The 21,789-nt window shown below is 44.2% G+C and overlaps 1 protein-coding gene across 7 annotated transcripts; it reads left to right on the forward strand.

Annotated features, from left to right (window-relative positions):
* The first annotated feature begins 1,985 nt into the window (after positions 1-1,985).
* On the forward strand, positions 1,986-21,783 carry Zfp78 (zinc finger protein 78). 7 transcript variants are annotated; one of them, XM_030242686.1, is made up of 7 exons: positions 1,989-2,616; positions 2,917-3,094; positions 10,136-10,282; positions 10,483-10,573; positions 12,304-12,430; positions 14,696-14,791; positions 17,386-21,783. In XM_030242686.1, the coding sequence occupies exons 4-7, from the start codon at positions 10,541-10,543 to the stop codon at positions 18,666-18,668; spliced, it is 1,539 nt and encodes a 512-aa protein (XP_030098546.1). In that variant the 5' UTR covers positions 1,989-2,616; positions 2,917-3,094; positions 10,136-10,282; positions 10,483-10,540; the 3' UTR covers positions 18,669-21,783. The 7 variants fall into 7 exon arrangements, with proteins under 7 accessions (XP_006540163.1, XP_030098546.1, XP_017177795.1 ...); XM_017322306.2 differs by having other exon boundaries at positions 1,989-3,094; XM_017322307.2 differs by lacking the exons at positions 2,917-3,094; positions 10,136-10,282.
* The last annotated feature ends 6 nt before the right edge of the window (positions 21,784-21,789 follow it).

Here is a 21,789-nt window from a genome sequence, read left to right on the forward strand (position 1 = left end):
TGTGTGGGGGGAGGGAGGCGAGGGTGTGTGTATGGAGGCATGGGGTGGATAAAGGTAACATTGATTAACAGTAGCCCATGACTTAACCAATCATACCTACCTAATAAAGCCTCAGCTTGGCCCGCCCCGCCCCGCCCCGCCCCGCCCCGCCCCGCCCCCAGTCCCTGCCTCTGCCTCCAAGCAATGCAAGGCTTTCAGAAAGACCAAGAAGAATACAGCCATGTGCTAGGGGAGTGACACACTTCAACCCTGTGGGGAGAGAAACTCCAATTCTTACTTACTTCTGCACTTTGTCTTCAACTTGTTCATTTGTGTCCTTTAAAGTCTCCTATAAACAACAACAACAACAACAACAACAACAAGAGAATCCTGTGTTTTCCTGATATCTTTCACGCTAGCAAATGAATAGAACTCAAGAAGCACAGGTGGTAGAAACTTCAGCTTAGAGTCAGAAACACAGGTAAAACAACTGAAGTTTGGGAGTTCCATCTCAAACAGTGGGGAGTTTTGTAGGGCCAAGCCTTCAATTCCAGGTACTGTCAAAACTGAATTGATGACAACTAGCAGATATCTTTTATGGAATAGGTTTTCAAAGATGTTGAAATGTTATCTGAAGAAATCAGGAAATGTATGACACACCCTCCCTACTTTATATTTCTTTATAGCCCCCCATTTGTCAGGTCTGCTTTATCTGTGGAAATTAAGATCCAAGAAGCCAGGGAACTGTCTTTGCTTCTTCTCTCTCTTCATCCACATGGCCTCGTTTTATTTGTTTCAGCTTTTAATACAACTATCGATTTCTTGGTTCTTCAATGCAGGGTTAATTTCTAGTTTGGCAAAAGGCAGAAAAAAAAATCTGACTCTTGGGGTTGGGGATTTAGCTCAGTGGTAAAGTGCTTGCCTAGCAAGCCCAAGGCCCTGGGTTCGGTCCTCAGCTCCGGAAAAAGGAAAAAAAAAAGAAAAAAAAAGAAAAAAAATCTGACTCTTATATTTTGGTTCCTATGACATTGTCGTATTTGCTGCTTCCAACATTATGACATTCCCATTTTGTAGGTGAAACATATGCTGGTTTGCTGATCCCAGAGGTGATCAACATGAGTGGGAGGGAGGAGACAATCAGATGTAGAATAGTGGCTGTTTTTATTGTAGCAAAGCTTTCCCGCAAAGATCAAACTTCCAAGCCTTGCGTCGTGGGGGCTCACACCATTGATTTCAATTTGGAAGAAAACGAATGGATACAGAAAGATCAAGAGTTACCCATTTCGGAGGTTAGTCTGGGCTAACCACCTCAAATCTCCCTCTACAAAAATTATAATCTCAAAAACTAACAATAAAGATCGAGCTTGGTTAAGTAAGGGACAGTGACATCAAGGAGGCTCACAAAAGAGTGTGAGGGAAGCCTCACGAAAGGGTGGGGAGCCTAACAAAGAGCTGGCGCAAGACTCGCCCTAACCGACACGGCTAGGAATCCTGGGCAACCCTTCTGTATAATCACGCACTCAGCCACACACTGTCACAGCTCCAATCCGTTCTGCAAACAGTCTTAAATGGTGCCTTTCTCCTCAAATTCTGCCCTTTTTCTCTGACTCCTCTGAGAAGCCGCCCCTTCTCCTTCAAGCCCCGCCCTCACCTCGGGCTGCGGGGAGAACCTCCCTACTTGCTAAGCCCTGCCCCTCATCTCAGAATGCTGTAAACCCTCCCCTTTTCTGCTTAGCGCCAGGCTCACCATGCACTACGCTGAAAACCTGCTCTTTCGCCTCAAGCCCCGCCGCCCTCTAGATTTTGCTGAGAACCCGCCCCTTCTATACTAAGTCCCGCCCTCTAGAATCTGCTGAGAACCCGCCCCTTCTTCAAGCCCCGCCTTCACCTCTGACTGTGAGGAGAACCGCCCTACTGGCTAAGCCCCGCCCCTTCAGATTGCCGAGAACCCACTCCTTCAATGCTTAGCACCGCCCTCACACGAGCCGCTGAGAACCCGCCCCTTCTCCTCCAAGCTCCGCCCTCACCTCCGGAGGCGGAGACCAACCGTTCTTGCTAAGCCCCGCCCTCACCTCGGATTCTTCTGAGAACCCGCCCCTCCTCTAATCCCTGCCCTCACCTCACCTCACACAGAGCTGAGAACCCGCCCTACTTGATAACCCCGCCCCTCACCTAATACGGATAAGCTCCCGCCCCTTACCCACTTAGTACCGCCCTCTCCAGGGACTCTGCTGAGAACACGCCCCTTCTCCACCAAGCCCCGCCCCTTACTCCAGTTTCTTCTGGGAACCTTCCTATCTAAGCCCAGCCCCTCACATCAAACTTCTGAGACCCTTGCTCTTCTCTGCTTAGCTTTGCCTTCACCCTCAGTCTAAGAAACTGTTCTCCGTAGTACCCGCTTCTCATCGCAGACTTCGCTGAGTACACGCCCCTTCAGCCCCACCTTTCTCAGATTAAGCTCTTAGGTCGTCGCTGGCAGAGGCTGCGCTTGCGCACACATAGCTTGTAGGAAACCTCCCAGCGTTCCTCGGTTGACAGCGTCTGGGTAAGGCAGCTAGCGGGCGCTTGTTAGGGAGTGGGAGCCCGAGCGCTGCGGGCAGGGGAGATCCTCGTGGTCCCTGTGTTTTCTGTCTGGAGGTAGGCAGGCGGTTGCGTGGAATCTAGGGGGCACGAAAGCTCAGACGACTGGGCGTCCGGATCTAAGTCTGTGCTTGGGTGTGCCAGGCCCGTGCGTGTGTGAAAGGAACTGGGCTGTAAGTTTTCGGTGTGAGAGAGGGAGACAGAGTCTGAGAGAAATAAGTGCTGTGATTGTGAGAGAACTGTGAAATGTATGATGATAAGTGTGTCTTCCAGTGATCTGCATTACAGCACTTAAATGCTTGGAATCTCCAAAGTAATAAATACCTTGTTGACTGCTCTTGATTGATGGCTGACAAGACTCAAGGTAGTTTCAGAGTCGGTGCTGATCATCGCAGACGCTAAACGGGATTAGAGGATCAGTCCCAAACCCCATCCAGGAGAGGACAGGAGCTGAGGTTGATCACCAGATGCCAGTCCTTTTGTTGATGTTTCGAGACAGAATGTCATGTAATCCAGCAGTCCTCAAACTCTTTATGTAAGTAGAGGATGAGTTTGGAACTCTGATCTTCCTAACTCAGCCTTCCAAGTGCTGTAATTACAGGCGTGTGCAACCCACACTCAGATAAATGATTTACACAGCCATGCTTACGTGATGAAGTGTCCATAGCGACTCAAAAGGAAAGGATTCAAAGAGCTTTCTGACAGGAGTATTGTATCCCTGCATAGAAATCCTGAGAGGCCGTTGAGGGAAGTGGGTAAAGTGAAGATAGGATTGTGTTGGAGACTTCAAGATGTTGGAGATACTAGAGTCGTGGGGTAGCTGCAGCCTGAGTGTGGAACCAGCCCAAGACAGAGAAGTACGTGGCAGTCAGCAAAGCTGAAAGGATTCGGAGATCTGAATGACACAGAGATGCAGAATTTAGAGTTTGCCCTGCTTGTTTTCCGTCTTTGTTCTTTGGTCCAGTATTGATTTTCTTATTGTGCTCCTTTCTCTCCCTTTTGGAATGTGTTTTTATTTTTAAAGATTTATTTATTTTTGCTTGTATGGATATTTTGCCTGCATGCACAAATATGTACACCAAATGCATGGCTGGAGGCATGGATCTCCTGGAACTAGAGTTACAGGCAGTTGTAAGCTGCCATGTGGGTGCTGGGAATTGAACCCCAGTCCTCTAGAGGAACATCCAGTGTTCCTAACTGCTGAGTCATTTCTCCAGCCCCACTTTTGGAAATAATGTGTATGCTTTGGCATTGTATGTTGCGAGCATGTGATCTGCTTTTTAATTTTGACTTTACAGGGCTACAGTTATGAGATTGCATGAGTCTCAGAAGAGATTTTGACTTTGGACTTTAGTGTTGAGACTGTGATAGACTATGAAGGCCTTTGAAGTTGAACTGAGTGCATTTTTGCATTATGATATGGCTACAAGCCTAAGGGGGCCAGGGAGTGAAATGTGCTGGTTTGAATAAGAATGGCCCTCATAGGCTCATATACTTGAATGCTTAGTCATCAGGCTACTACTTGAGAAGAATTAGAAGGTGTGGCCTTGTTGGAGTGGGTGTAGTCTTGTTGGGGTAGGTGTGGCCTTACTGGAGGAAGTATGTCACTGGAGGTAGGCTTTGGGGATTCAAACGCCCAAGCCAGGCCCAGTGGCTCTTTCTTCCTGATGCCTGTGGTTCTGGGTGTAGAACTTTCAGTTACTTCCCCAGAACTTTGTCTGTCTGTCTGTCTGTCTGCCTGTGTGCCACTATGTCCCTACCCTGATGATAATGAACTAAACCTCTGAAATTAAGCAGGCCTCAGTGGAATACTTTCTCTTACAGGAGTGCCATAGTCACAGTGTCTCCTGGTAGATGTTAGAGGATATAGGAAGTGAGGGTTAACTGAAAGGACAACTCCAATGCAGAATTCATGAAGATGTCATCTATGATAGGGTGAGACTTTGGGGTGATACAGAAGTTTTGGGGTTACCCATGCTCCTATAAATAATTCTTTACCCGTGCTCTGTAAAAAAGCCCAATAAACCTGTTGTTCCACCAAGTTGGATTTTTGTGGGATTATTACGTAGGTCTGTCCCCTATCTGAGGTAAACAGAGTTTGTTCTAAAACTCAGAAAAAGCTCATGCAATGAGAACCAGATATACTAATATATCAAATATCAGCAAATGCATGAAGCTCTTTGGAGAAGTTGAATGAAAAGGGTCACGGCACACACTTGTGTATGTGTGTATATGTGTGTGTAAGAAAGAAACTGGGCTGTGAAAAACTATGTCGGTGTGCACAGTAAGATTGGAGTATGCCTGTGTCTGGCCTGTGTGTGCGCACATTTGACTGACAGGGATGAAAAATATCAGTGGGTGGGTTTTTTGTGTAAGAAAGTAACTGGAATGTAAGTTCCTAGGATGTGTGTGTGTGTGTGTGTGTGTGTGTGTGTGTGTATGTGTGTGTATGTGTGTGTGTGTGTGTATGTGTATGTGTGTGTGTATGTGTGTGTGTGTGTGTGTGTATGTGTGTATGTATGTGTTTGTGTGAGAGTGTGTGTGTATGTGTATGTGTGTGAGTGTATGTGTGTGAGTGTGTGTGTATGTGTGTGTGTGCATGTGTGTGTGTGAAACAAGCTGTAATTTATAAGCAACCAGTGTTATCTCTGAAAGAGTTTGTGAAAGGCCACTGTGGTTTTCCTTTCTTTTATTATGGATTTTGGATTAAAATTTTTGTTGTTTTTAAATTAGCTTATGAAGTAATAGATTCTATTATGGCACTTCCATTTATATTTTATTCATATTGGTCCTCTTCCCTCATTCTTTCTCAAATTCTCCCAACTCTTTCTTGTTGGTCCTTTTCCCTTTTTTTTTTTTTTTCTTTTTTGGTTTTTTGAGACAGGGTTTCTCTGTATAGCCCTGGCTGTCCTGGAGCTCACTTTGTAGACCAGGCTGGCCTGGAACTCAGAAATCCGCCTGCCTCTGCCTCCCGAGTGCTGGGATTAAAGGCGTGCACCACCACGCCCGGCTCCTTTTCCCTTTTCTGATGGTGCTTCTTTACAGTCCCTGCCCCAAATTCCATTGTATGTACAGACCATATTTTCTTTCTTCATTCATTGTTGATGGGCATCTAGATGGATACCATGTTCCAACTGTTATGTTTATGTATCTCTGAATGTGTATATGTGCCAGGGATAGGTTATACAGCCCCTTGGGAGAATGCCTTGGAGTGGTAAAGGTCCATTTTTCTTTTTTTGAGAAATTTTATTCTGATATCCATAGTGAAAGCATTAGCTTATACTCCCATATATAAAGTTTCTCTGGGTAGGCCAGGCTGGAATGGGGCTCTGCTGTATCCCAGCTTATCCTCCTTCAAACTCATCATCTCCTGTCTGTGGTATTTGAATGCTTGGCTATAGGGAGTGGCCTTGTTAAAATAGGTGTGGCCTTATTGGAAGAAGTGTGTTACTGTGGAGGTGGCCTTTGAGGTCTCCTATGCTCAAACTACTGCCAGTGTGACACACAGTCTTATTCTGCTGCCTGTAGATAAAGAGGTAGAACTCTCAGCTCCAGCACCATGTCTTCCAGAATGCCACCATGCTTCTCGATGTGATAATAATGGACGAAACCTCTGACACTGTAAGCTAGCCCCAACAAAATGAGTTACTAGCGTCTCAGTGTAGTGTCTCTTCACAGAATAAAACCCTAAGATACTGCTGCTGTCCTCCGAATGTCAGGGTTATAGTAGCATACCTCTGTGCCCAGAAAACATCACATTCATGAGGGTGGAAATGGGAGAGAAAGATGAGCAGTTGTGCTCAAGACCAAATTGGATGAAATGGATACTCTGATGCCTAGTGTAGTATTTGGAAGGCTTTAGAAATGTAGGGTTGTTAAAGTTGTAGAGTCTTCTGTGCATGTGAGAGAAACAGATAAGAGGCTGTGAGCTTGGTGTGGGTGTGAGAGAGAGAATGAGATTGGGGCACCTGTGAAGAAGATGTGTGTTTTCGAAGATCACGGCGTGTGTATCTGTGATGTGTCTTCTTTCTGGTGCTTGTGATTGTGTGCTGCATGAGATAGGCAGCATGTGAGACCATGTCGTGTTTACATTTTCGCTTCCTAGGCTATAATCATAGCCTTGTGTGCATGGAATGACTACTTTGAAGGTTAATAGAATTAGATTTTTTAAAACATAAAAATACCATTATATTTTGAATTAAATTTTTGTCTGTTAGTTTTGTTGTGGGGCACATGTATGTCACAGGATGGGGTGTGTGTGGTGGTGTGTGTGTGTGTGTATGTATGTATGTGTGTGCGCGCACGCGCATGTGCGTGTAAGTTAGAGGGGGACTTTTAGGATGGTTCTCTCTTTCTACCATGTGAGTCCTATGGATCAAACTCAGATCCTCAAATACCTTTACAAAACCCTTAAGCTATCTTTTTAGGCTCTGGGAGATTTTCTTTTTCCTCTCTCTCTCTCTCTGTCTCTCTCTCTCTCACCCCCCCTCCCCCTTTCTTCAGGGTTTCACTGGCTAGTCTTGCCCTTCTGGGAAGTACCCTGCCTCAGACTAGTAATATTTGGGATTGCAGATATTCACTACAATAGTGTGTTAGCGTTATATATTTTTAAAAGTTTTATTTACCTTTCTGTGTATGAGTGTTTTGTCTGAATGTTTATCTATGTACCACGTGTATTCCTTGGAGACCAGAATAAGACATTGGTTCCCTGCCGGGCGGTGGTGGCACACGCCTTGAATCCCAGCACTTGGGAGGCAGAGACAGGAAGATTTCTGAGTTCAAGGCCAGCCTGGTCTACAAAGTGAGTTCCAGGACAACCAGGGCTACACAGAGAAACCCTGTCTCGAAAAACAAAACAAACAAACAAAAAAACCCAAAAACAAACAGACATTGGTTCCCTGTCACAGGACTTTCCCTGTCCAATTATATTACTGCAGAGGAGGTCTGTGATTGGAAAGGGAAAAAGGGGGCGGAGCGAAGAGTGGGGGAGAGGGAGCGTCCCAGGGAGTAGAAAGAAGAACCAAGGTGGCTTCAGACGTGTACCTACATGGCATTTACCAGCCACAAGTAGCTATATTTCACAAGGTTAGAAATATTGGGATAAAGCTTTTATCATTATCAATTGGCTCTGAAATGATTGCATTTGCATCTTTTAAATTGTGATAGTATTGATTCATAACCCTGATTGGTTAATTAAGCTTTAATAGTCATGATTCTACTGGGGTACTGGGTATTGTGAGCTGCAGCCGCGAGGCTGGCGGTCCCATTTAGTTACTACATGGGTTTATGCATTAAGAAGAACTAGTGGCGCAGGGACAAGCGTAGTGGGGGCTAGCTGGGAGAGAGAGGCTTGGCATCAAGAACCTGCTGAGCAGGACCCCGCTGGGACATAATGTTGTGGCCTGTCAGTGTCAATACTAGAGTGGGAACGTGCCTGGCGGGGCAGGAGAGTTGGCAGAATCTTTTTCAACAGTTGCCCTGAAACTGGAATTACAGATGGTGGTGACCTGCCCTGTGGTAGTTGGGAATTGAACTAGATCCTCAAGAGCAGTGGGTGCTTTTAACTGCTGAGCCATCTCTCTGGCCCCCAGCATTAGATTCTCTCTGTTTGGCTGTTTGCAACTGTGTGTTGCTTGGGTTAAGAATCCTAGATCTAAGCATTCAAGAAGCTGCAGTAGCTGAGCTGAGCCATCTATAGGTCAGAAAGGAAGACAGATGTGACACGGTAGTGGAACTGGTTCCCAAAGTTCTGTTGTTCCAGAGTGAGAAAGAAGTGAAGGCCCTGGGGTTCAGGGTAGAGAAAGATAGTGTCTTTTTTTTTTTTTTTTTAAAGATTTATTTATTATATCTAAGCACACCATAGCTGTCTTCAGACACACCAGAAGAGGGCGTCAGATCTCATTAGGGATGGTTGTGAGCCACCATGTGGTTGATGGGATTTGAACTCAGGACCTTCAGAAGAGCAGTTGGTACTCTTAACCACTGAGCCATCTCTCCAGCCCCCGAAAGATAGTGTCTTAGTTAGGGTTTCTGTTGCTGTGAAGAGACACCATGGCCAAGGCAACTCTTACAAAGGATAGCATTTAATTGGGGCTGGCTTACAGGTTCAGCGGTTCAGTTCATTGTCATCATGGTGGGAAGCATGGCAGCATGCAGGCACACATGGTGCTGGAGGAGGAGCTGAGAGTTCTGCATCTTGATCTGAAGGCAACCAGGAGAGACAGGCATCCTCAGGCAGTTAGGAGGAGGCTCTCTTCTGCAATGGGTGGAGCCAGAGCATAGGAGGAGACCTCCAAAGCTCACTCCCACAGTGATACACTTTTTCAATAAGGCCACACCTCCTAACGGTACCATTCCCTATTGGCCAATCATATTAAAACTACCACAGATAGAAACCCTTAGGTCTGGTGGCATTAAGAGTGGGATTTCAAACTGACCGTCCTAACCATAGATCAGAAACCTCCACAGAAAACAATTCCACCTTTGCCTATAAAATGGAAGGAAGAAATAACTATTTTGTAGGACTTTTTATGTACAGTCAGACAAGATAACAGGACGGGGCCTTAGGGATAACAATGTAGGACTTCCATCGGATGGAAGGGAGTGATTAAGTAATTTGCTTTACTCCCGTAGTGACTGCATGGCCAGCTTATCAGTTACTCTTCTCATTGCTGTGACAAAAATCCCTGACCCCTTCCCCCACTCCCCCCAAAAAAGACTCAGGACTTGAATACAATCTGTCATGGCACAAAAGTCACAGTGACAGAGTGTGAGGAGACTGGTCACATTGCCTCTGAAGGCTAGAAACAGAGAGCCATGAACTGATAGCCGACTTGCCTCTTTTGTCAGTTTTGTTGTTGTTGTTGTTGTTTTTGTTTTAAATTAATGTGAGATCTCAGCCCATGGGATGGTCAGTGGAAACACCTTCACGGACATGCCAAGCATTATGTCTCCTGTGAGATTTTGTGGTTTATTTGTTTATTTGAAATATTTTTTTCATAAATATATTTTGATCATGGTTCCTCCTCACTCATCCAGCTTCATGGCTTCCCTTTCTCTCTTTAGAAAACAAAACAAGCAGGTGAATAATAAAACAGATAAACCAAAATAAAACAAAATAAAACAAAACAGAAAAAAAGCAAAGAAAGGGAATGAGAAACACACAGACTCACATACAAACAAACCCCGGAAAAACACAAAATCAGAAACCATAGTGATATGTAGGCAACTGATCAGTAAGGTATAGAAAATGCCCAGACAAAGCAAAACATTATGAGACTTAAAAAACCTTTCCATTGAGTTCATTTTGTGTTGGCCATCTGCTGCCTTGAAGCCTGCCATTGAGCATTGTTTGTATCCTCAGTGAGACTCCGATTGGTAGAGGTTGATGATTGTTGATAGCTTCTGCACTTCTACTTCTGCTCTCAGCACTGGGACCCCTTTTGGCTTGGATTCGTGCAGGTTCTGTGCGTGCTCCCACAGTGTCTGTGAGTTTATTGTGTCTAGAACACACTCTCTCCTTGGTGTCCTTCATCCTCACTGGATCTTTCCATCTTCTACCTCCTCTACCATATAGTTCCCTAATCCCTGAGAGGATGGGTTGGAGGAAGACATCCCATTTAGGACTGCGTGTTCCAAGATCTCTCGCTCTGTGTACACTGTCCAGGAGCTTGTCTTTGTGTCAGTTCTCATCTCCTGCCAGAGGACGCTTCTTTGATAATGGGTGAGCATCACACAGATCTGATTCCCAGCTTGGTGTCGTAGGTGATTTTAGATCCAGTCACATTGACAGTGAGGGTGAAGCATCATGCTTGCTCACAGCCAGCTAAACCTGGGAGGAAAGAAAGACAAGGAGCCATTTACACTGGTAATGTTGGGGGAAGGATGAAGACCTTGGCTTTCAACTAAACTCTCTTGTCCTAGGTTGGACTTCCCAGGATACAGTTGTTCTCCAAGAGAGAAGCCAGGAGGAGGATAAGACATGACAGTTGAACTAATGAAAGCCATGCTACAGGTGAGTTTATGTCTGCTATCTTCCATGAGAAGGTTTTTTTTAATTAGGTATTTTCCTCATTTACATTTCCAATGCTATCCCAAAAATCCCCCATACCCTCCCCCCCACTCCCCTACCCACCCACTCCCACTTTTTGGCCCTGGCGTTCCCCTGTACTGGGGCATATAAAGTTTGCAAGTCCAATGGGCCTCTCTTTCCAGTGATGGCCGACTAGGCCATCTTTTGATACATATGCAGCTAGAGTCAAGAGCTACGGGGTACTGGTTAGTTCATAATGTTGATCCACCTATAGGGCTGCAGATCCCTTTTGCTCCTTGGGTGCTTTCTCTAGCTCCTCCATTGGGGGCCCTGTGATCCATCCATTAGCTGACTGTGAGCATCCACTTCTGTGTTTGCTAGGCCCCAGCATAGTCTCACAAAAGACAGCTATATCTGGGTCCTTTCAGCAAAATCTTGCTAGTGTATGCAATGGTGTCAGCGTTTGGAAGCTGATTATGGGATGGATCCCCGGATGTGGCAGTCTCTAGATGGTCCATCCTTTCATCACAGCTCCAAACTTTGTCTCTGTAACTCCTTCCATGGGTGTTTTGTTCCCAATTCTAAGAAGGGGCAAAGTGTCCACACTTTGGTCTTCGAGAAGGGGTCTTGATTCGCACTAAGTAATGCTACTTGGGAAATTCTGATCAATAGTCTGTTCCAGGGCTTAGCCATCCCTTCATCCATAAGACACTGTCCTTAACCTTAACTGCCTACTAGGTGACTAATAACTATGATAAGGTGTAGAGCCCACTCAGAACCCCATTGTTTTCATGCTTCGTATACACCCTTTTATGATGTAAAATCTAACTAGTTCATGGTCAAACCACCTTGGATGTGCGTCATTGGATCCTGAAAGTTAAAGAGGGTTGGGCCTGACTAGTTCTTAGATGAGAGACAGAGACTGACTATGGAGCCCAGCTGGCTTCAGACCTGTAGCAACCACCCTGCCTCGCGCTCCAGTGTAGAAGGATTCAAGGTGTGTACCACTATGCCTTGTCAGAAGACTGGCTTCCTTTTTACATCAGACAGAGGTATCTCAGTACTGGTATGAGTTGGGTTCCGGTTAGACGGACATGCAAAGCCCCTCCCATGAATGTTAGTCCAAGTCTCTTATAACATGGAGCTTGTAATTGGCATCTGAATTTGAGGCAGTCTTGTGATACCTGACACTGTTTGAGGAATGTGTGTGACGATTGGATTAGATTAGAGATCTTCCACCTGCTCCCCACAGTAGAGCTGGCTAGTTGCAGGTAGGCAGATCCTACATATTTTAATCATCAGAGATCATGGATGTTTTGAGAGTGTGGGAGGAGAAAAGGAGTGTTTTGTTGGTTGGTTGGTTTGTTTTTTGATATTCTCTCACTCATCATGAGTCATTTTACTCTTTTTCTTTTTGTTTTGAAATGGTAGGAGGTGGTGCAACATGTTGGCCAAGCTGGCTTTAAGCTCCTGGACAGAAACACCTTCTCATTTACATTTAATCCCTGTCCCACTCCCAGTCAACTATAGTTTGTTTTCTATCTACATATTTGTGCTTTCCAGACATTTCTAATAAGTGCAGTGGTGCAAGATGTAGTCCCCTGTGTCTTCTCTCCTTTAGCAACTGACTCCCAAGGGGAGCTCTTCCCTCTCCCCCAAACAAAAGAATAAAAACATAACAAAAATTTGCAAATGTACTTGTATCATCTCAGGAAGCAGTGACATTCAACGATGTTGCAATAGACTTTTCTCCGGAGGAGTGGGACTGGCTGAATCCTGCTCAGAGGAGTTTGTACAGGACTGTGGTGCTGGAGAACTACCGGAACTTGGTCTCTGTGGGTAAGCAATCCTTCTTCCTGTGGATAGTCCAGAATCTGCTCTTAGTCACCTTTCATATTTTTATTACTAAAACTGTGTTTATTGTGCTGGGGTTAGATGAAAAATTCAGATGCAGTCTGTGAATTTGACATATATCAGATACTGGCAGTCATATCTTTAGGCAATTGGACCTGCAAACATGGTGGGAACTGTGGCAGCTCTCTGCTCTCTATTACCTTTATGTTACAGTTCTGCTATTCTCGTCAGTGTAACTGTTACACCTCTGAGGGGAAAGGCTTTCCCAGTGTGTTGCAGCTCAGAGGGGAAAGGTTCCCCAAAGTTTTAACAGCTCTGGGGATGGGGTGGGGATGCAGGGAGATTTCTCCAAGTATCTTGGCAGTCAGGACGAAAGGAATTCCAAAAAGTTTCATAGCATAACCAATCTCACACAAGAGATATACTGGGAGAGACACAAGAGGGTGGCTGCCTTTGCTTGGGTGAGAAGCAGCAGGGAACTGAGGGGAGGCAGACATTGTGTAGAGTTTCTTGGAGGAACGGGGTGGGGGTGGGGGTGGGGGAGTTGTAGCAGAGATCTCCAGGGTGGAGATTGGTGGGATTTCAAGTTCAGAGTTTGGGGCTTTTTACTCGTGTGTGAGTGTGAGTGTGAGTGTGTGTGTGTGTGTGTGTGTGTGTGTGTGTGTGTGTGTGTGTGTGTGTGTTGGAGTGGTCCTGCTGTTAGGGCAGTTAGAGCGTTCTCTATGTGGAACCTAGAGGTTTGTGGTCCTAAGGCAAGGCGCCTGGCCACTGGAAAGCCTCAAGGTCTCAAAACCGGTAGGAAGTAACAGGGCTAGGGACGAATATGGCCTGGTTACTAAAAATATGGAAAATCACTTTTCAAATATGTATCCTGTTTTTTTTTTATTGCGTTGATTTGTGTGTGTGTGTGTGTGTGTGTGTATGTGTGTGTGTGTGTATGTGTGTGTGTGTGTGTGTAGGGCATATATGTATTCACATACAAATTGGATTATGACTTACAGAACTTAGATCAGCTGATGTCATCAGGCTTGGTAGCAAATCGCTTTACTTTCTGAGTCATCTCACTGACCCCCAAATATGTATCTTTTTATTAATTTATGATAAATAAGTAAAACCCAATGTCTTAAAATATCTGCAGATGCTTGCTCTTATAGATACTAATATAGACCCTTCTGAGCCTGGGAAATACATTGAAAGTAAAAGCTACAGAGGCTCTGGATCCTGTCATTGTCCTCCGAAGAGTGTTGTTTGTTTTGATACAGGGTTTCAAGTGCTAGGATTACAATCACAAGCTACTATGCTTTGTTCTGTTTTAGACATGTAGTTCGTTTGACTCAGACTCCAAACTGTCTCTAATATCCTTTCACAATTCATTTATTTTAATTTTATAAAGAGATTTCATTTGTAATTTTAAAAAATACATTTAAAAAAATATGTGGGCTGGAGAAATGGCTCAGCAGTTAAGAGCACTGGCTGCTCTTCCAGAGGTCCTGAGTTCAATCTCTAGCAACCACATGGTGGCTCACAACCATCTGTCATGGGATCTGATGCCCTCTTCTGGTGTGTGTGTAGACAGGGACAGTGTACTCATATAAATAAATAAATAAATCTTTTAAAAAATAATATGTACCTGCTGCCGGGCGTGGTGGCACACACCTTTAATTCCAGCACTTGGGAGGCAGAGGCAGGCGGATCTCTTGAGTTAGAGGCTAGTCTAGTCTACAGAGTGAGTTTCAGGACAGCCAGGGCTAAACAGAGAAACCCTGATTCAAAAAATGAAACAAAAATGTATATGTGACTATATGGAGGTATGTTCATTGAGTGTAGTTGCATGCACAACAGGGTCTTAAATCTCCTGGGGCTGCAGTTACAGGTGTTGCTGAGCTGCCAGGGGCTGTAAATTGAACCTAGGTCTTCAAGAACAGCATGTTCTCCCAAGCACTGAGACATCTCTTTACACTGATCTCCTAGCAGGCTATTTTCTCATTTATTACTGTGATGGCCCTTTAAAAACACCAAGCCAAGTTCTTGCCCTTCCTCCACTCCATAAGAAACAGTATAATTGCTGAGGGTTGACTGTTGACAGCTGGCCACCAGACTATTCCAGAGTTTTATGCAGTCTATCATAAGATAGATATCAAATGTGTTTGATTTTTTATTTTGTAGTTGCATCAAATTTAAGGAGCGGACTTAGGAATCCAAACAACCAAAACATGGCCTATTTTTGTGTCTTTTTTTTTTTTAATGCAGGAGCTTGCATTTCCAAACCATCTCTAATCTCCTTATTGGAACATGGGAAGGAGCCTTGGGAGGTGAAGGGTCAGGTGACAGGAAGCAGAGTACAAGGTGAGAAGTCAAGAAGCAGATTGAAAACCGTTTCTAGGGAATGGCTCTGCCATCTATCTTCAGAGGTCCTTACCTGGGCTGAGGCTGCCCAGAAACTCTTCCTAAGCCTTGCATCCCGGGTGTGAGCTGACGTTTCCTTGCTTGGCATGGATTCCTCCCTTCTACGTCCTGCTTGTGTCTTCTGCTTTCCTCTTGTCTCTGTAGTAAGTCATTGTATACAGAGGAGGATGTCCTGCTTCTGCTTCCATTGCTGGGATGAGGTGCCCTGACCAGAGTGGCCTTAAGGGGGACAATGTTTATTTCAGCTGCAGTTGCACATGGTAGTCCATCATTGTTGGGAATTCATATTGGCAGGACATTGAAACAGCTAGCCACAGAGCAGAGAGAGTGGAAGCATGCTTGCCTGCTATGAAGCTAGCTTTCTCTACTCATATACAATCCTGTTGTTTTAAAGACAAACATTCAATTTTACCAATGAAGACTCCAGCTGGATGCTGGGGTGACAGACAGTTTGCTAGCCCAGAGAGGCAGAGAAAACACCCAGCTGACCTTCCTATTCATTGATGCCCCAGAATGAAAAAGCCTCTTTCTCCTTCTCCATGTTGTCTTAAAAAATACCATTCTCGGGCTGGAGAGGTGGCTCAGTGGTTAAGAGCACTGGCTGCTTTTTCAGAGGTCCTGAGTTCAATTCCCAGCAACCACATGGTGGCTCACACCATCTGGAATGGGATCTAATGCCCTCTTCTGGTGTAGCTGGTGAAGACAGCTACAGTGTGCTCACATACATAAAATGAATAAATAAATCATTAAAAAAAATACCGTTCTCCTCATTGTCCCCTCCTTTCTGTTTACTTATGCTCACTCCCTGTTGGCTGGTTACTTGCTCCGCCTCCTGACTTAGGGTTGACTTTATTTAGCTCTTGGTTCAAAGGTGTGTGCTAGAGCTGAGTCACATTACAACAAGTTTTCCCAATTCACAATCTTGGAGTTCCCAATGTGATCAGATATTCTGCAACACTATCCAGGGCCCCAAAGCTGAGAATTCTGTGGCCTGTATTTAGGCTGGATCTTCCCACATCAATTCAGACAGTCAAGGTGATCCTCTGCAGACATGCTCAGGAGCCAATCTCAGCTCCATAGTCCTTTACTGAGACACCTGTTCCTAACCATCAGATAACAGCAAAACCCCATAATTTTTTTAAAGCAATCTTTTCTTAAGATCCATTCATTTATTTTATGTGTACGAGTGCTTGTTAGGTCTGCATGCATACCTGGTTGTGAGCCACTATGTGGTTGCTGGGAACTCAGAACCTCTGGAAGAGCAGACAATTGAGCCATCCCTCCAGCTTCTAAACCCCCATATTAAAAGGCCCGAAAAGTGATGCTCTTCCTATGTTGTTGAAAGTGAGAGAATGAAGAAAAACCCCTTACTATGAAACCTGAGTTGTGTGAGAAAGAGTTTGGTGTACTGAGACACAAACACATAAAGGTTTACTTAGGAGCACTGTTTTCTGATGATGAAATTCTATTCGCGCACTTGCCTTTAAATCCCAAGGGAAGTCATGAAGCATCGTGTGGTGTGTGTGCTTGCTGGGACTCTCTAGAGAGTTCCAAGAAGCAGTAGTAATGAAATATATTGGTAGTTAAACTAAGTGAGCTTAACTATATATACTAATTAATCAAAAGTAGGAAACAGGAGGCTGGAAAGCTACCTCAGTGGGTAAGACTTGGGTTCCATTCCCAGCACCCACATGGCAGCTCCCAACTGTCTGCCACTCCAGTTCCAGGAGAATCTTCTGGCCTCTGTAGGCACCAGGCATGTGCATGGTGCATAGACATACATGCAGACAAATCATCCACACATATTGAATGAGTAAATAAATAAATAAATAAATAAATATTTTTAAAGGTAGGAGACATTACAGAAGTGAATTTAATTTGTATTCTGGTCAAATCAGCATTATCATTACAAATGACTTCTAGGACCTCATCTTATTCTTCATTTACTTTGTCATTTCCCCATGTTGTTCTAGATCTCTTCCCTGATGCCATATTTGTTTCCATCGCATTTTAAAAGAGGAAGGGTTTTTGTTTCTGGCCCATGGTTTCAGAGGTTTACATCTATGGTCCACTGTCTCTGTTGCTTTTGGACTGGTGGCCATGAAGAAACATGGAGGAAGGGCATGGTGGAAGAAATCTATTTAGTCATGGCAGCCAGAAAGCAAATAGAAGCCTGCCCTTGCTACTGAATTTCCTCTTTCTTTTTCTTTTATTTCAATCTCCCAGTTCATTGGATAGTGACACTTCCAGGGAAAGTGTCACCTCCCTAGTTAATGGCTTTGGAAACAACCTCACGTCTACACCCATAGGTGTGCTTTGCACCTCTATGCAGTGAAGTTATCTAGTTTTTCATCCAATAGGGTCTAGATTATCACAAAGCTCTTATTCTCAGGGACATCCTTGCACATTTCCCAGTTGAAATACTTGTATGCAATTATATGGAGTTTATCAAATCGTTGAGGATTACTCCACTTGAAGTGCTGCTTTTGTTAGATGGCAGATGATAAAGAAGACTTTGTGTTTTACATTTTCAGGTGGTAAATCTGTACAGAAGACACACGAATTATCTCTCAGGCAGTTGGTGTTTGAGGATGTGGCAGTGGAGAACACTACAAGTCTTGGTTGTGAGTCTCTCACTTCTGGAAGGAAGCAGAAATGCAAAGACCTTCTGGATAGACAGATGAGTCAAGAAATATTTAACCTGAAAGAAACAGTCACTCACAAAGGAACCCACACTAAAGAAATAGGCTACAAACACACCGAATCCTTAAAATCTGCCCATCTGGATAGTGTAGAAGAGAATATTTATACTCACAAGTCAAATAAGAAAAGCTTCTCCAAAAATCCCAAGGTATGGAAATACAAGAAAATCTGGGCAGGGAAGACCATTTTTAAATGTAATGAATGTGAGAAAACCTTCACCCACAGCTCAGCTGTTACAGTTCACCAGAGAATTCACACGGGGGAGAAACCATATCAATGCACCGTCTGCGGAAAGGCCTTCAAGCAGAGCCACCACCTGGCTCAGCACCACACAACACACACCCACGAGAAACTCTTCCAGTGTGAGGAATGTAAGAAAGCCTTCAGCCAGAATTCATACCTCACTGTACACCGGAGAATTCACACCGGAGAAAAACCGTATAAATGTAAGGAGTGCGCAAAGTCCTTCAGGCAGCCTGCCCACCTGGCTCAGCACCACAGGATTCACACGGGTGAGAAACCTTACAAGTGTGAAATCTGTGGGAAAGCCTTTAACCACAGCATGTCACTCACTGGCCACCAAAGAGTACATTCTGGAGAGAAACCATATAAATGCAAGGACTGTGGGAAAGCTTTTCGGCAGAGTATACACCTTGTTGTTCACTCAAGAATTCATACTGGAGAAGAGCCCTATGAATGTAACGAATGTGGGAAGACCTTTAGGGAGAGTTCCCAGCTGACTATTCATCAGAGAAACCACACGGGAGAAAAACCTTTTGAATGTAAGCAGTGTGGTAAATTTTTCAATAGAAGTGCCTATCTTGCCAGACATCAGAAAATCCATACAGGAGAGAAACCTTATGAGTGTAATGAATGCGGCAAAACCTTCACACATGCTGCCTATCTTATAAGACACAAGAGGGTCCATACTGGAGAGAAGCCTTACAAATGTGCGGAATGTGGAAAGGCATTTGGTGATGGCTCCTCCCGTGCTCAGCATCAGAGACTTCACACTGGTCAGAGGCCCTATGTATGTGAGAAATGTGGAAGGGCCTTCAGAAGAAAGTCATCCCTTAATTGCCACCAAAGGTATCACACTGGAAAGAAACTGTAAAAATGTGTCCCCCATGGCAAACCCTTTAGCCGCCTACGAACCTGTAGCGTTCATCAGAGAATTTAGCTTTCAACCAGATTGTTCACTGTACTCTACATGGAAGATCTCACACAGGTCAAAGAGCTCTTAGGAATGTAAGGGATGGGGAGAAATCTTCAGTAAATGTTCCTAAACCACCCATCATTGGTGAGTTCTTGATGCAGTCATCTCAGGCATCCCTCCCTGTCCTCAGGTCCTGTGCATATACCTGCTAAGTATTTCCATTTAGGTTTGGCCCCTTAGCCTCCTGATCCAAAACACAATTGTTTTGCTTGGACTTTTTCAAATGTCTGTAATCCATCTTGTTTCCTTCAAGTTTATTACTCATTTATTTTACAGTCAGAAAATTTCTTTTTAAAAATATACATGTTATTTATGTAACTCTTCTAATACTCATTGTAAAATGTTTATTTAATGCACATAAAATGTTTAGCCACATGATTGACTGTATTAAGTTTGGATGGAGAACATCCCTTCAATGATTAGGAGACACATCAGCACAGAACACAGAGAGGCCACACACAGAGGCAAAGGAACATGAGGGGGTATCCCTGAGCCAATGCTTTATTGGGCCCAGGGTTACAGATTTCCTTTGTTGAGTCGCAACAAGCAGGCATGAGTTCTGGGAGGTCATCTCAGGTGTAGAAAGTGATCATTGCGACATATGTGCCCAGTCCATCTTCAGCAGTGCATTTAAAGGGAGCAGTGAAGGCAGGCAGCCCCCTTTGACGGGTTCTTGTTCTTGGCACCAGCTTGAGCCACTTGTGGATGGTGTGATACTAGGAAGTGTCAAAGGTGACTGACCTACACCTCCAGCCTGGGAAAGTTAAAACTTCAATGAAATAGATACCAAGAGAACATAAAATGAAAGGACTTCAATACACTGACCCATAGGGGTGCTTAGAAAATGTGTTAGACCAGAAAAATTATTTCTAAACCATGGCCTCTCAAATTTGGAACTTAGGTGATGACAACAATTTAGAAACTGAAAGTGTCTTCAGGTGGAACAATTAGTATGTGTAGTGTATTTAAGATGGAAGCTTTCTAATGATCCTAAAGGTTATGTTTTCTTATTGGTAAAGAAATTAAATCTGGTCTGGTACGTAGAATCTGTTTTAGGAAGTGCCTAGAAGTTAAAGACTGGAACAAAGAATTAGAATTTATTTGGGAAAAAATACACATGTGTATATATAGTCTAGGTCACAAAAGAAACATTCTTATATTTACTAACAAGCCCCCAGCAGGCCAGTCTAGCCGAAACAGGGAGCCCCAGGCTTACCATGAGATCCTATCTCAAAATGTAAGGTGGAGGGCGACAGACTCCCAACACCGACTAATGGTCTCCACACACACGCACATGGGCAATCAAGCCTACAAATGCATATATACAAATAAATAAATAAAAGTAAAATTTGAAAGGGTGATTGTGGCTGTGTTTGGAGGCACACACATCTCATTTCAGCACTCTGGAGGTAGAGACAGATGGGTCTCTGAGTTAGAGATCAGCCAGGTTTACAGAGTTCTAGGGCAGTCAGGGCTACATAGCGAGGCCTTGGATAAAAACAAACTGAAAGATCACATGCAAGATGAGTACACACTGCAGAAATAGGAAAACAGGGGACACAAACTTCCATTCTCGTTGTTCCAGAGGACTCTGGGTGGTTTTTGTAAAGTCCATCTCATGGTAGGTTCTGTTGGACTGTATGCCTGCCTTTCCTTGTTTATCCTAAGTTCATTCTCTTCCTCTACCCCCCACCCAATTTGTTATCAAATTGCCAGGGCTGGCGAGATGGCTCAGTGGTTAAGAGCGCTTGCTGGTTTTGCAGAGGACTTGGATTTGGGTCCCAGCACCCATATAGCAGCTCACAACTGTCTGTAACCCAACTTCCAGGGGATGCTCTTTTCTGGGCTCCACAAGAACTGTAGGCACGCAATGCACACAATACATGAAGACAAAACACTCATCCACATAAAATAAAAGCAAGTCTTTCAGGGGCTGGAGAGATGGCTCAGATGTTAAGAGCAGTCTGCTCTTCCCAAAATCCTGAGTTCAATTCCCAGCAACCATATGGTGGCTCACAACCATTTATCCTGGGATCTGATGCCCTCTTCTGGAAAGCGGATGTACATACAGATAGAGCATCATTTACATAAAATAATAAACCAACCTTTCAAAAAATCTTTGTGGTGACAATGCTGCAATATTGTTTTTGCTTAAGAATTTTTTAGTATAAAATTTCCTTCTGGTTATATGAGGTGTTTGTGAAGCATAAATGGTTTTATATTTAGATGTTGGTTTCTTTTCTAAAATATTTCATTACGGTATGCACATATTTACCACTCAGAAAAAAAAATAACACTTTTGTTCTCAAACATTTTATATAAAGAATATTCTGCTTGCTCAGCGGTAGTGACACACACTTTTAAAACCAGCCCTTCCAGAGGCAGAGGCAGGCAGATCTCCGAGTTCGAGGCCAGCCTGGTCTACAGAGTGAGTTCCAGAACATCCAGAGCCACACAACACTCTCTCAGATGATAACTGAATGACAAAAATAGGCAGCTCACAGTCCTAAATGGGACATTCTTGTATACCTTCTCAAGGGTCTGGGAACATCGTATTAGACGAAGGAGAAAGAATGTAAGAGTCTGAGAATGGCAAGGAGTGCTGTGGAATGGTTTTGGGCATGTTGTGCTCATGAACTCATAGAAACTGATTACCAGCACAAGATTGCTGGTAATTACCAGCGCCGATCAATATTATAGCCATTGATAGAGGAAGGGCGTACCCCTCCACACCTAGCTGAGGAGCTATAAGCAAATGATGGCAGCTGAGAGAGTGGGAGTCATTTTTCTTTGGGGATGTGGCCTCTGGTAGATTGTTCATGTCACACTCCACTGGTATACTGGTAGGCGGCACTAACAGGGCTATATTTAAAAAAAAAGTGTGGTGGGGTGGCAAAAGGAATGTGGAAGTATTGGGGATGGTTGGGAGAGGAGATGTGTTGGATATGATCAAGATACAGTATATATACATGTATGAAACCGACAAAGAATAAACTGCGCTCCCCTCACCTCACCCCGC

Source organism: Mus musculus, chromosome 7 (genome assembly GCF_000001635.26).
Source record: "Mus musculus strain C57BL/6J chromosome 7, GRCm38.p6 C57BL/6J".
Taxonomy (NCBI): domain Eukaryota; kingdom Metazoa; phylum Chordata; class Mammalia; order Rodentia; family Muridae; genus Mus; species Mus musculus.

Excerpts from the sequence above, each read along its gene's own strand:
- Zfp78 (XM_017322306.2), top strand. The coding sequence starts at position 10,541 with ATGACAGTTGAACTAATGAAAGCCATGCTACAG. Across the intron at positions 10,574-12,303 it reads TAATGAAAGCCATGCTACAG|GAAGCAGTGACATTCAACGA; the intron begins GTGAGTTTATGT and ends GTATCATCTCAG. Across the intron at positions 12,431-14,695 it reads CCGGAACTTGGTCTCTGTGG|GAGCTTGCATTTCCAAACCA; the intron begins GTAAGCAATCCT and ends TTTTTAATGCAG.